This window comes from Protomyctophum parallelum, assembly GCF_964188405.1.
Source record: "Protomyctophum parallelum genome assembly, chromosome: 21".
Taxonomy (NCBI): Eukaryota; Metazoa; Chordata; class Actinopteri; order Myctophiformes; family Myctophidae; genus Protomyctophum; species Protomyctophum parallelum.
Genome location: NC_139713.1, coordinates 975,001 through 987,500, shown reverse-complemented (window position 1 = coordinate 987,500; position 12,500 = coordinate 975,001). Strand labels below are relative to the sequence as shown.

The 12,500-nt window shown below is 50.9% G+C and overlaps 1 protein-coding gene across 1 annotated transcript in view; it reads right to left on the bottom strand.

Annotated features, from left to right (window-relative positions):
• Positions 1-12,500, bottom strand: part of scai (suppressor of cancer cell invasion) — a 58,316-nt gene that overhangs the window by 15,812 nt on the left and 30,004 nt on the right. Inside the window, 5 exon segments of the mRNA XM_083793788.1 lie at positions 1,095-1,176; positions 1,621-1,720; positions 10,302-10,314; positions 10,317-10,382; positions 10,907-11,008. Coding sequence (XP_083649914.1) covers positions 1,095-1,176; positions 1,621-1,720; positions 10,302-10,314; positions 10,317-10,382; positions 10,907-11,008 — 363 coding nt within the window.

The following is a 12,500-nucleotide window of genomic DNA, read 5'->3' as shown; positions in this document are numbered from 1 at the left end:
GTTTAAATGGACAGGTATCAGTCAACAAGCCCGTCTAGAGTTTAAATGGACAGGTATCAGTCAACAGGCCCGTCTATAGAGTTTAAATGGACAGGTATCAGTCAACAGGCCCGTCTATAGAGTTTAAATGGACAGGTATCAGTCAACAGGCCCGTCTAGAGTTTAAATGGACAGGTATCAGTCAACAGGCCCGTCTAGAGTTTAAATGGACAGGTATCAGTTAACAGGCCCGTCTAGAGTTTAAATGGACAGGTATCAGTCAACAGGCCCGTCTATAGAGTTTAAATGGACAGGTATCAGTCAACAGGCCCGTCTATATAGTTTAAATGGACAGGTATCAGTCAACAGGCCCGTCTAGAGTTTAAATGGACAGGTATCAGTCAACAGGCCCGTCTAGAGTTTAAATGGACAGGTATCAGTCAACAGGCCCGTCTATAGAGTTTAAATGGACAGGTATCAGTCAACAGGCCCGTCTAGAGTTTAAATGGACAGGTATCAGTCAACAGGCCCGTCTAGAGTTTAAATGGACAGGTATCAGTCAACAGGCCCGTCTAGAGTTTAAATGGACAGGTATCAGTCAACAGGCCCGTCTATAGAGTTTAAATGGACAGGTATCAGTCAACAGGCCCGTCTAGAGTTTAAATGGACAGGTATCAGTCAACAGGCCCGTCTAGAGTTTAAATGGACAGGTATCAGTCAACAGGCCCGTCTATAGAGTTTAAATGGACAGGTATCAGTCAACAGGCCCGTCTAGAGTTTAAATGGACAGGTATCAGTCAACAGGCCCGTCTATAGAGTTTAAATGGACAGGTATCAGTCAACAGGCCCGTCTATAGAGTTTAAATGGACAGGTATCAGTCAACAGGCCCGTCTATAGAGTTTAAATGGACAGGTATCAGTCAACAGGCCCGCCTAGAGTTTAAATGGACAGGTATCAGTCAACAGGCCCGTCTATAGAGTTTAAATGGACAGGTATCAGTCAACAGGCCCGTCTATAGAGTTTAAATGGACAGGTATCAGTCAACAGGCCCGTCTAGAGTTTGTACTTCTACATGGCAGTATTAGTACTTGTTCTGAGTACTTGTACTGAGTACCTTGTAGGCGGAGCTGTTGGAGGAATCCACGATGACAAACAGAGGCTTCCTGGTGAACGGGAGCAGATCTCCAGGATGGAGGCTGAGGGAACACAATGATACGCTTAGTTACAGAGGACATATAGATCTGTTCTTTCCTTACCACTGAGGACAACCGTTCCAACATGAACCCTTACTGAGGACAACCGTTCCAACATGAACCCTTACCACTGAGGACAACCGTTCCAACATGAACCCTTACTGAGGACAACCGTTCCAACATGAACCCTTACTGAGGACAACCGTTCCAACATGAACCCTTACTGAGGACAACCGTTCCAACATGAACCCTTACCACTGAGGACAACCGTTCCAACATGAACCCTTACTGAGGACAACCGTTCCAACATGAACCCTTACTGAGGACAACCGTTCCAACATGAACCCTTACCACTGAGGACAACCGTTCCAACATGAACCCTTACTGAGGACAACCGTTCCAACATGAACCCTTACTGAGGACAACCGTTCCAACATGAACCCTTACCAGTGCATCTCTTTCTGGGACTGGTTCCGTTTCTGTCCCGTCTCCCCGTTCAGCACGTCTCTGTTGGTGTTGGTCAGGACTCCTCCCATTTCATATGGACCTATCAGAGACAAGCAATCCATTCCATGAGGACCAATAGGAGACATGCAATCCATTTCATGAAGCATAGAGTGTCACAGTCCCGCCCCCTTCCATGACGACCAGCGGCCCAGTCCAGCCCCCTTCTACGAGCAGATCTACAAGCTGCTACGAGCTTGTAGATCTGCTATTTTTGAAAAATCTTGAAAATGTTAACGTCAACTAAAATCTTTGCTTCTGGGGAGGGGAGGGGCCTGGAACAACATGTTGTCAGATGGGGGGTCAGTGTGTATGATGTCATAGGTCAGAGGTCAGAGGTCGTTACCTTGGTAGTCCAGCCGTGCGTTGTGTGTGTATGATGTCATAGGTCAGAGGTCAGAGGTCGTTACCTTGGTAGTCCAGCCGTGCGTTGTGTGTGTATGATGTCATAGGTCAGAGGTCAGAGGTGGTTACCTTGGTAGTCGGTGCGTGCGTTGGGGAACACTCCGGTGGCAGAGAGGTACACCAGCAGAACACTGTGTGTATGATGTCATAGGTCAGAGGTCAGAGGTGGTTACCTTGGTAGTCGGTGCGTGCGTTGGGGAACACTCCGGTGGCAGAGAGGTACACCAGCAGAACACTGTGTGTATGATGTCATAGGTCAGAGGTCAGAGGTGTTTACCTTGGTAGTCTGTGCGTGCGTTGGGGAACACTCCGGTGGCAGAGAGGTACACCAGCAGAACACTGTGTGTATGATGTCAGAGGTCAGAGGTCATTACCTTGGTAGTCCGTGCGTGCGTTGGGGAACACTCCGGTGGCAGAGAGGTACACCAGCAGAACACTGTGTGTATGATGTCAGAGGTCAGAGGTCATTACCTTGGTAGTCCGTGCGTGCGTTGGGGAACACTCCGGTGGCAGAGAGGTACACCAGCAGAACACTGTGTGTATGATGTCATAGGTCAGAGGTCAGAGGTGGTTACCTTGGTAGTCGGTGCGTGCGTTGGGGAACACTCCGGTGGCAGAGAGGTACACCAGCAGAACACTGTGTGTATGATGTCATAGGTCAGAGGTCAGAGGTCATACCTTGGTAGTCGGTGCGTGCGTTGGGGAACACTCCGGTGGCAGAGAGGTACACCAGCAGAACACTGTGTGTATGATGTCATAGGTCAGAGGTCAGAGGTCATACCTTGGTAGTCGGTGCGTGTGTTGGGGAACACTCCGGTGGCAGAGAGGTACACCAGCAGAACACTGTGTGTATGATGTCATAGGTCAGAGGTCAGAGGTCGTTACCTTGGTAGTCCGTGCGTGCGTTGGGGAACACTCCGGTGGCAGAGAGGTACACCAGCAGAACACTGTGTGTATGATGTCATAGGTCAGAGGTCATTACCTTGGTAGTCCGTGCGTGCGTTGGGGAACACTCCGGTGGCAGAGAGGTACACCAGCAGAACACTGTGTGTATGATGTCATAGGTCAGAGGTCATTACCTTGGTAGTCGGTGCGTGCGTTGGGGAACACTCCGGTGGCAGAGAGGTACACCAGCAGAACACTGTGTGTATGATGTCATAGGTCAGAGGTCAGAGGTCGTTACCTTGGTAGTCGGTGCGTGCGTTGGGGAACACTCCGGTGGCAGAGAGGTACACCAGCAGAACACTGTGTGTATGATGTCAGAGGTCAGAGGTCATACCTTGGTAGTCGGTGCGTGCGTTGGGGAACACTCCGGTGGCAGAGAGGTACACCAGCAGAACACTGTGTGTATGATGTCATAGGTCAGAGGTCAGAGGTCGTTACCTTGGTAGTCGGTGCGTGCGTTGGGGAACACTCCGGTGGCAGAGAGGTACACCAGCAGAACACTGTGTGTATGATGTCATAGGTCAGAGGTCATTACCTTGGTAGTCGGTGCGTGCGTTGGGGAACACTCCGGTGGCAGAGAGGTACACCAGCAGAACACTGTGTGTATGATGTCATAGGTCAGAGGTCGTTACCTTGGTAGTCGGTGCGTGCGTTGGGGAACACTCCGGTGGCAGAGAGGTACACCAGCAGAACACTGTGTGTATGATGTCAGAGGTCAGAGGTCATTACCTTGGTAGTCGGTGCGTGCGTTGGGGAACACTCCGGTGGCAGAGAGGTACACCAGCAGAACACTGTGTGTATGATGTCAGAGGTCAGAGGTCAGAGGTCGTTACCTTGGTAGTCGGTGCGTGCGTTGGGGAACACTCCGGTGGCAGAGAGGTACACCAGCAGAACACTGTGTGTATGATGTCAGAGGTCAGAGGTCATACCTTGGTAGTCTGTGCGTGCGTTGGGGAACACTCCGGTGGCAGAGAGGTACACCAGCAGAACACTGTGTGTATGATGTCATAGGTCAGAGGTCAGAGGTCATACCTTGGTAGTCGGTGCGTGCGTTGGGGAACACTCCGGTGGCAGAGAGGTACACCAGCAGAACACTGTGTGTATGATGTCATAGGTCAGAGGTCAGAGGTCATACCTTGGTAGTCGGTGCGTGCGTTGGGGAACACTCCGGTGGCAGAGAGGTACACCAGCAGAACACTGTGTGTATGATGTCATAGGTCAGAGGTCATACCTTGGTAGTCGGTGCGTGCGTTGGGGAACACTCCGGTGGCAGAGAGGTACACCAGCAGAACACTGTGTGTATGATGTCATAGGTCAGAGGTCGTTACCTTGGTAGTCGGTGCGTGCGTTGGGGAACACTCCGGTGGCAGAGAGGTACACCAGCAGAACACTGTGTGTATGATGTCATAGGTCAGAGGTCAGAGGTCATACCTTGGTAGTCGGTGCGTGCGTTGGGGAACACTCCGGTGGCAGAGAGGTACACCAGCAGAACACTGTGTGTATGATGTCATAGGTCAGAGGTCAGAGGTCATACCTTGGTAGTCGGTGCGTGCGTTGGGGAACACTCCGGTGGCAGAGAGGTACACCAGCAGAACACTGTGTGTATGATGTCATAGGTCAGAGGTCAGAGGTCATACCTTGGTAGTCGGTGCGTGCGTTGGGGAACACTCCGGTGGCAGAGAGGTACACCAGCAGAACACTGTGTGTATGATGTCATAGGTCAGAGGTCATACCTTGGTAGTCGGTGCGTGCGTTGGGGAACACTCCGGTGGCAGAGAGGTACACCAGCAGAACACTGTGTGTATGATGTCATAGGTCAGAGGTCATACCTTGGTAGTCGGTGCGTGCGTTGGGGAACACTCCGGTGGCAGAGAGGTACACCAGCAGAACACTGTGTGTATGATGTCATAGGTCAGAGGTCATACCTTGGTAGTCGGTGCGTGCGTTGGGGAACACTCCGGTGGCAGAGAGGTACACCAGCAGAACACTGTGTGTATGATGTCATAGGTCAGAGGTCAGAGGTCATACCTTGGTAGTCGGTGCGTGCGTTGGGGAACACTCCGGTGGCAGAGAGGTACACCAGCAGAACACTGTGTGTGTATGATGTCAGAGGTCAGAGGTGGTTACCTTGGTAGTCGGTGCGTGCGTTGGGGAACACTCCGGTGGCAGAGAGGTACACCAGCAGAACACTGTGTGTATGATGTCAGAGGTCATAGGTCAGAGGTCAGAGGTCATACCTTGGTAGTCGGTGCGTGCGTTGGGGAACACTCCGGTGGCAGAGAGGTACACCAGCAGAACACTGTGTGTATGATGTCATAGGTCAGAGGTCATACCTTGGTAGTCGGTGCGTGCGTTGGGGAACACTCCGGTGGCAGAGAGGTACACCAGCAGAACACTGTGTGTATGATGTCATAGGTCAGAGGTCATACCTTGGTAGTCGGTGCGTGCGTTGGGGAACACTCCGGTGGCAGAGAGGTACACCAGCAGAACACTGTGTGTATGATGTCAGAGGTCAGAGGTGGTTACCTTGGTAGTCGGTGCGTGCGTTGGGGAACACTCCGGTGGCAGAGAGGTACACCAGCAGAACACTGTGTGTATGATGTCATAGGTCAGAGGTCATACCTTGGTAGTCGGTGCGTGCGTTGGGGAACACTCCGGTGGCAGAGAGGTACACCAGCAGAACACTGTGTGTATGATGTCATAGGTCATAGGTCAGAGGTCATACCTTGGTAGTCGGTGCGTGCGTTGGGGAACACTCCGGTGGCAGAGAGGTACACCAGCAGAACACTGTGTGTATGATGTCAGAGGTCAGAGGTGGTTACCTTGGTAGTCGGTGCGTGCGTTGGGGAACACTCCGGTGGCAGAGAGGTACACCAGCAGAACACTGTGTGTATGATGTCAGAGGTCAGAGGTCATACCTTGGTAGTCGGTGCGTGCGTTGGGGAACACTCCGGTGGCAGAGAGGTACACCAGCAGAACACTGTGTGTATGATGTCAGAGGTGGTTACCTTGGTAGTCGGTGCGTGCGTTGGGGAACACTCCGGTGGCAGAGAGGTACACCAGCAGAACACTGTGTGTATGAGGTCATAGGTCAGAGGTCAGAGGTGGTTACCTTGGTAGTCGGTGCGTGCGTTGGGGAACACTCCGGTGGCAGAGAGGTACACCAGCAGAACACTGTGTGTATGATGTCAGAGGTGGTTACCTTGGTAGTCGGTGCGTGCGTTGGGGAACACTCCGGTGGCAGAGAGGTACACCAGCAGAACACTGTGTGTATGAGGTCATAGGTCAGAGGTCAGAGGTGGTTACCTTGGTAGTCGGTGCGTGCGTTGGGGAACACTCCGGTGGCAGAGAGGTACACCAGCAGAACACTGTGTGTATGAGGTCATAGGTCAGAGGTCAGAGGTGGTTACCTTGGTAGTCGGTGCGTGCGTTGGGGAACACTCCGGTGGCAGAGAGGTACACCAGCAGAACACTGTGTGTATTACCTTGGTAGTCGGTGCGTGCGTTGGGGAACACTCCGGTGGCAGAGAGGTACACCAGCAGAACACTGTGTGTATTACCTTGGTAGTCGGTGCGTGCGTTGGGGAACACTCCGGTGGCAGAGAGGTACACCAGCAGAACACTGTGTGTATGATGTGTTACCTTGGTAGTCGGTGCGTGCGTTGGGGAACACTCCGGTGGCAGAGAGGTACACCAGCAGAACACTGTGTGTATGAGGTCATAGGTCAGAGGTCAGAGGTGGTTACCTTGGTAGTCGGTGCGTGCGTTGGGGAACACTCCGGTGGCAGAGAGGTACACCAGCAGAACACTGTGTGTATTACCTTGGTAGTCGGTGCGTGCGTTGGGGAACACTCCGGTGGCAGAGAGGTACACCAGCAGAACACTGTGTGTATTACCTTGGTAGTCGGTGCGTGCGTTGGGGAACACTCCGGTGGCAGAGAGGTACACCAGCAGAACACTGTGTGTATTACCTTGGTAGTCGGTGCGTGCGTTGGGGAACACTCCGGTGGCAGAGAGGTACACCAGCAGAACACTGTGTGTATGATGTGTTACCTTGGTAGTCGGTGCGTGCGTTGGGGAACACTCCGGTGGCAGAGAGGTACACCAGCAGAACACTGTGTGTATTACCTTGGTAGTCGGTGCGTGCGTTGGGGAACACTCCGGTGGCAGAGAGGTACACCAGCAGAACACTGTGTGTATTACCTTGGTAGTCGGTGCGTGCGTTGGGGAACACTCCGGTGGCAGAGAGGTACACCAGCAGAACACTGTGTGTATGATGTCATAGGTCAGAGGTCAGAGGTGTTTACCTTGGTAGTCGGTGCGTGCGTTGGGGAACACTCCGGTGGCAGAGAGGTACACCAGCAGAACACTGTGTGTATGATGTCATTACCTTGGTAGTCGGTGCGTGCGTTGGGGAACACTCCGGTGGCAGAGAGGTACACCAGCAGAACACTGTGTGTATTACCTTGGTGGTCGGTGCGTGCGTTGGGGAACACTCCGGTGGCAGAGAGGTACACCAGCAGAACACTGTGTGTATTACCTTGGTAGTCGGTGCGTGCGTTGGGGAACACTCCGGTGGCAGAGAGGTACACCAGCAGAACACTGTGTGTATGATGTCATAGGTCAGAGGTCAGAGGTGTTTACCTTGGTAGTCGGTGCGTGCGTTGGGGAACACTCCGGTGGCAGAGAGGTACACCAGCAGAACACTGTGTGTATGATGTCATTACCTTGGTAGTCGGTGCGTGCGTTGGGGAACACTCCGGTGGCAGAGAGGTACACCAGCAGAACACTGTGTGTATTACCTTGGTAGTCGGTGCGTGCGTTGGGGAACACTCCGGTGGCAGAGAGGTACACCAGCAGAACACTGTGTGTATTACCTTGGTAGTCGGTGCGTGCGTTGGGGAACACTCCGGTGGCAGAGAGGTACACCAGCAGAACGTTACCTTGGTAGTCGGTGCGTGCGGTGGGGAACACTCCGGTGGCAGAGAGGTTACCTTGGTAGTCGGTGCGTGCGTTGGGGAACACTCCGGTGGCAGAGAGGTTACCTTGGTAGTCGGTGCGTGCGGTGGGGAACACTCCGGTGGCAGAGAGGTACACCAGCAGAACACTGTGTGTATGATGTCAGAGGTCAGAGGTGGTTACCTTGGTAGTCGGTGCGTGCGTTGGGGAACACTCCGGTGGCAGAGAGGTACACCAGCAGAACACTGTGTGTATGATGTCATAGGTCATAGGTCAGAGGTCATACCTTGGTAGTCGGTGCGTGCGTTGGGGAACACTCCGGTGGCAGAGAGGTACACCAGCAGAACACTGTGTGTATGATGTCATAGGTCATAGGTCAGAGGTCATACCTTGGTAGTCGGTGCGTGCGTTGGGGAACACTCCGGTGGCAGAGAGGTACACCAGCAGAACACTGTGTGTATGATGTCAGAGGTCAGAGGTGGTTACCTTGGTAGTCGGTGCGTGCGTTGGGGAACACTCCGGTGGCAGAGAGGTACACCAGCAGAACACTGTGTGTATGATGTCAGAGGTCAGAGGTCATACCTTGGTAGTCGGTGCGTGCGTTGGGGAACACTCCGGTGGCAGAGAGGTACACCAGCAGAACACTGTGTGTATGATGTCATAGGTCAGAGGTCAGAGGTGGTTACCTTGGTAGTCGGTGCGTGCGTTGGGGAACACTCCGGTGGCAGAGAGGTACACCAGCAGAACACTGTGTGTATGAGGTCATAGGTCAGAGGTCAGAGGTGGTTACCTTGGTAGTCGGTGCGTGCGTTGGGGAACACTCCGGTGGCAGAGAGGTACACCAGCAGAACACTGTGTGTATGATGTGTTACCTTGGTAGTCGGTGCGTGCGTTGGGGAACACTCCGGTGGCAGAGAGGTACACCAGCAGAACACTGTGTGTATGAGGTCATAGGTCAGAGGTCAGAGGTGGTTACCTTGGTAGTCGGTGCGTGCGTTGGGGAACACTCCGGTGGCAGAGAGGTACACCAGCAGAACACTGTGTGTATTACCTTGGTAGTCGGTGCGTGCGTTGGGGAACACTCCGGTGGCAGAGAGGTACACCAGCAGAACACTGTGTGTATTACCTTGGTAGTCGGTGCGTGCGTTGGGGAACACTCCGGTGGCAGAGAGGTACACCAGCAGAACACTGTGTGTATGATGTGTTACCTTGGTAGTCGGTGCGTGCGTTGGGGAACACTCCGGTGGCAGAGAGGTACACCAGCAGAACACTGTGTGTATTACCTTGGTAGTCGGTGCGTGCGTTGGGGAACACTCCGGTGGCAGAGAGGTACACCAGCAGAACACTGTGTGTATTACCTTGGTAGTCGGTGCGTGCGTTGGGGAACACTCCGGTGGCAGAGAGGTACACCAGCAGAACACTGTGTGTATGATGTCATAGGTCAGAGGTCAGAGGTGTTTACCTTGGTAGTCGGTGCGTGCGTTGGGGAACACTCCGGTGGCAGAGAGGTACACCAGCAGAACACTGTGTGTATGATGTCATTACCTTGGTAGTCGGTGCGTGCGTTGGGGAACACTCCGGTGGCAGAGAGGTACACCAGCAGAACACTGTGTGTATTACCTTGGTGGTCGGTGCGTGCGTTGGGGAACACTCCGGTGGCAGAGAGGTACACCAGCAGAACACTGTGTGTATTACCTTGGTAGTCGGTGCGTGCGTTGGGGAACACTCCGGTGGCAGAGAGGTACACCAGCAGAACACTGTGTGTATGATGTCATAGGTCAGAGGTCAGAGGTGTTTACCTTGGTAGTCGGTGCGTGCGTTGGGGAACACTCCGGTGGCAGAGAGGTACACCAGCAGAACACTGTGTGTATGATGTCATTACCTTGGTAGTCGGTGCGTGCGTTGGGGAACACTCCGGTGGCAGAGAGGTACACCAGCAGAACACTGTGTGTATTACCTTGGTAGTCGGTGCGTGCGTTGGGGAACACTCCGGTGGCAGAGAGGTACACCAGCAGAACACTGTGTGTATTACCTTGGTAGTCGGTGCGTGCGTTGGGGAACACTCCGGTGGCAGAGAGGTACACCAGCAGAACGTTACCTTGGTAGTCGGTGCGTGCGGTGGGGAACACTCCGGTGGCAGAGAGGTTACCTTGGTAGTCGGTGCGTGCGTTGGGGAACACTCCGGTGGCAGAGAGGTTACCTTGGTAGTCGGTGCGTGCGTTGGGGAACACTCCGGTGGCAGAGAGGTTACCTTGGTAGTCGGTGCGTGCGGTGGGGAACACTCCGGTGGCAGAGAGGTGTGCGTTGGGGAACACTCCGGTGGCAGAGAGGTGTGCGTTGGGGAACACTCCGGTGGCAGAGAGGTACACCAGCAGAACACTGTTGGCAGGAAGTTCCTGTTAGGAAGGAAGTAGAATAAATAAATGCTCCTGGGGGAACGCGGCCTAGCGGTCCAGGCAACCTGGGCCGGTAGGCCAGCGTGCCGCGGGTTCGAGTCCCGAGCCTTTTGTACGGGCTCGGACCTTAACCTGCCATTGGTCATGATATTTGCATAAAAATCCCCCACGCAGAGGCACAAATTCACACAACTTAAAAATCTCTGGACTTCTTTTAACCTATGACCTTTGAACTTTAACCCTGATAAAACTAAGTAAAATGCCTGTAATATATATATATATATATATATATATATTTGTGATCATTAGAATGTCTAGAACATATCCGCCAAATGTAAATTACTTTTTTACATAATTTCCTCTGCAAAGTCCTAGTAGTACAAAGTAGTAGTATATATATATATATATATACTCTTTTTTGCAAGTAGAAATATATCCGGGTCTTACAGGGTTATTATTTATTTTAATAATTTTATTTTTAACTAAATGTCCTTACCTTCAAATAAATGAATAAATGTCCTTACCTTAAAGGAGGCAGACAGGAAGGTGAATAACTGGCTGAACGTCGGCTTGTACAATAAATACTTGTGAGGATTTTCTCTCTTCGCCGGCTTTTCACTGGGCTCCTGTATTAGAGACATTACGGTAACAGCTTTTCACTGGGCTCCTGTATTAGAGACATTACGGTAACAGCTTTTCACTGGGTTCCTGTATTACAATTTACAATGTAGGCATTTAGCAGACGCTCTTAATCCAGAGCGACTTACATTAAGCAAGAACAAAAAAACATGGGAATACATCACATAAAAACATTTATCATGAAACATGCGTAAGCACAAAAAAAACCCACAAAAGGAAAAAAAAAAAAAAAACAGGCACAAACATCCCTTCGTCCCGGTCTCTATTCACACACTGAATGCTGCGGGGGTAGATCGAGGATATAACCTTATGATGAGCACTTTTACTTTTTACTGTATTATCTTGTGCCTGTGATGTCTATGCACACGCACTTTTATGACCTATCGCATAGCACTTTAAACGCCTGCACTTTAATAATAATAATAATAATAACAAAACTTAATTTGTATAGCACCTTTCATGACATGAAATGCAGCTCAAAGTGCTTTACAGAACAATGGAGAATAAAAGAAAAGCAAGGCAACGACAAAAAACAAGCAGTAATGCAATACAGTGAGGACATGAATAACAAAAAATAAATAAATAATAAAATAAATAAAAGATCAATTAAAAGCAATGTTGTAGAGGTGGGTCTTGAGCTGAGCTTTAAAAATGTCTACAGAGGCTGCCTGTCGAAGGTACAGTGGGAGCTTGTTCCATGCCGACGGCCCGTAGAAGCAAAAAGCTGCTTCCCCGTATTTTTTAGTTGCCATTTTTTTAGGCAAAGCGAGCAGGCCAGCAGTGGAAGACCTTAGGGGGCGGTTTGGGACATATTTAGGCAGGCAGTCATGTAGGTAGGAAGGTGCGAGACCATTGAGAGCTTTATAGACAAGTAAAAGATGGTTGTGTGCACCTTTTTACTCTGGTATCCGCTATGTGAACTGTTTGTTGTCTGTACTGTCTCATTCATTGTTTAATGTACTGTCTATGCTGCAACCCAATTTGCACTTCGGGGACACTAAATAAACTTGAACCTTGAACCTTAAGCTAAGAAAGTAACAGTGGAATATCTATATAATGAAACTATACATATAAACTATACATATATACTACTATGCTAGTATACATATGTACTATGGCGTGCTATGACTATATACAATGCAATTATAGTGCTGTCTACATAACATGCTATAAGTCTGTATCAAATGCTATCTAAGTCTACAAAAATGCTATCTAAGGGGGTAGGGTAAGTGCTATGGGCCATGATGGAGTCTGAAAAGGTGGGTTTTCAGACTACGGCGGAAGATTGGGAGTGATGCTGCAGTTCTGATTATTATAACAGCTTTTCACTGGACTCCTATGGTGGCCTTGGAGGCCAACTAAAAAGAAAAAATTCAGAATATTCTTTTCGAAATAATCTTAACTATAGCTAGTCTCAATGCTACAACATGACTTCAGCACCATGGACAGAGTCACAGCTAGTCTCAATGCTACAACATG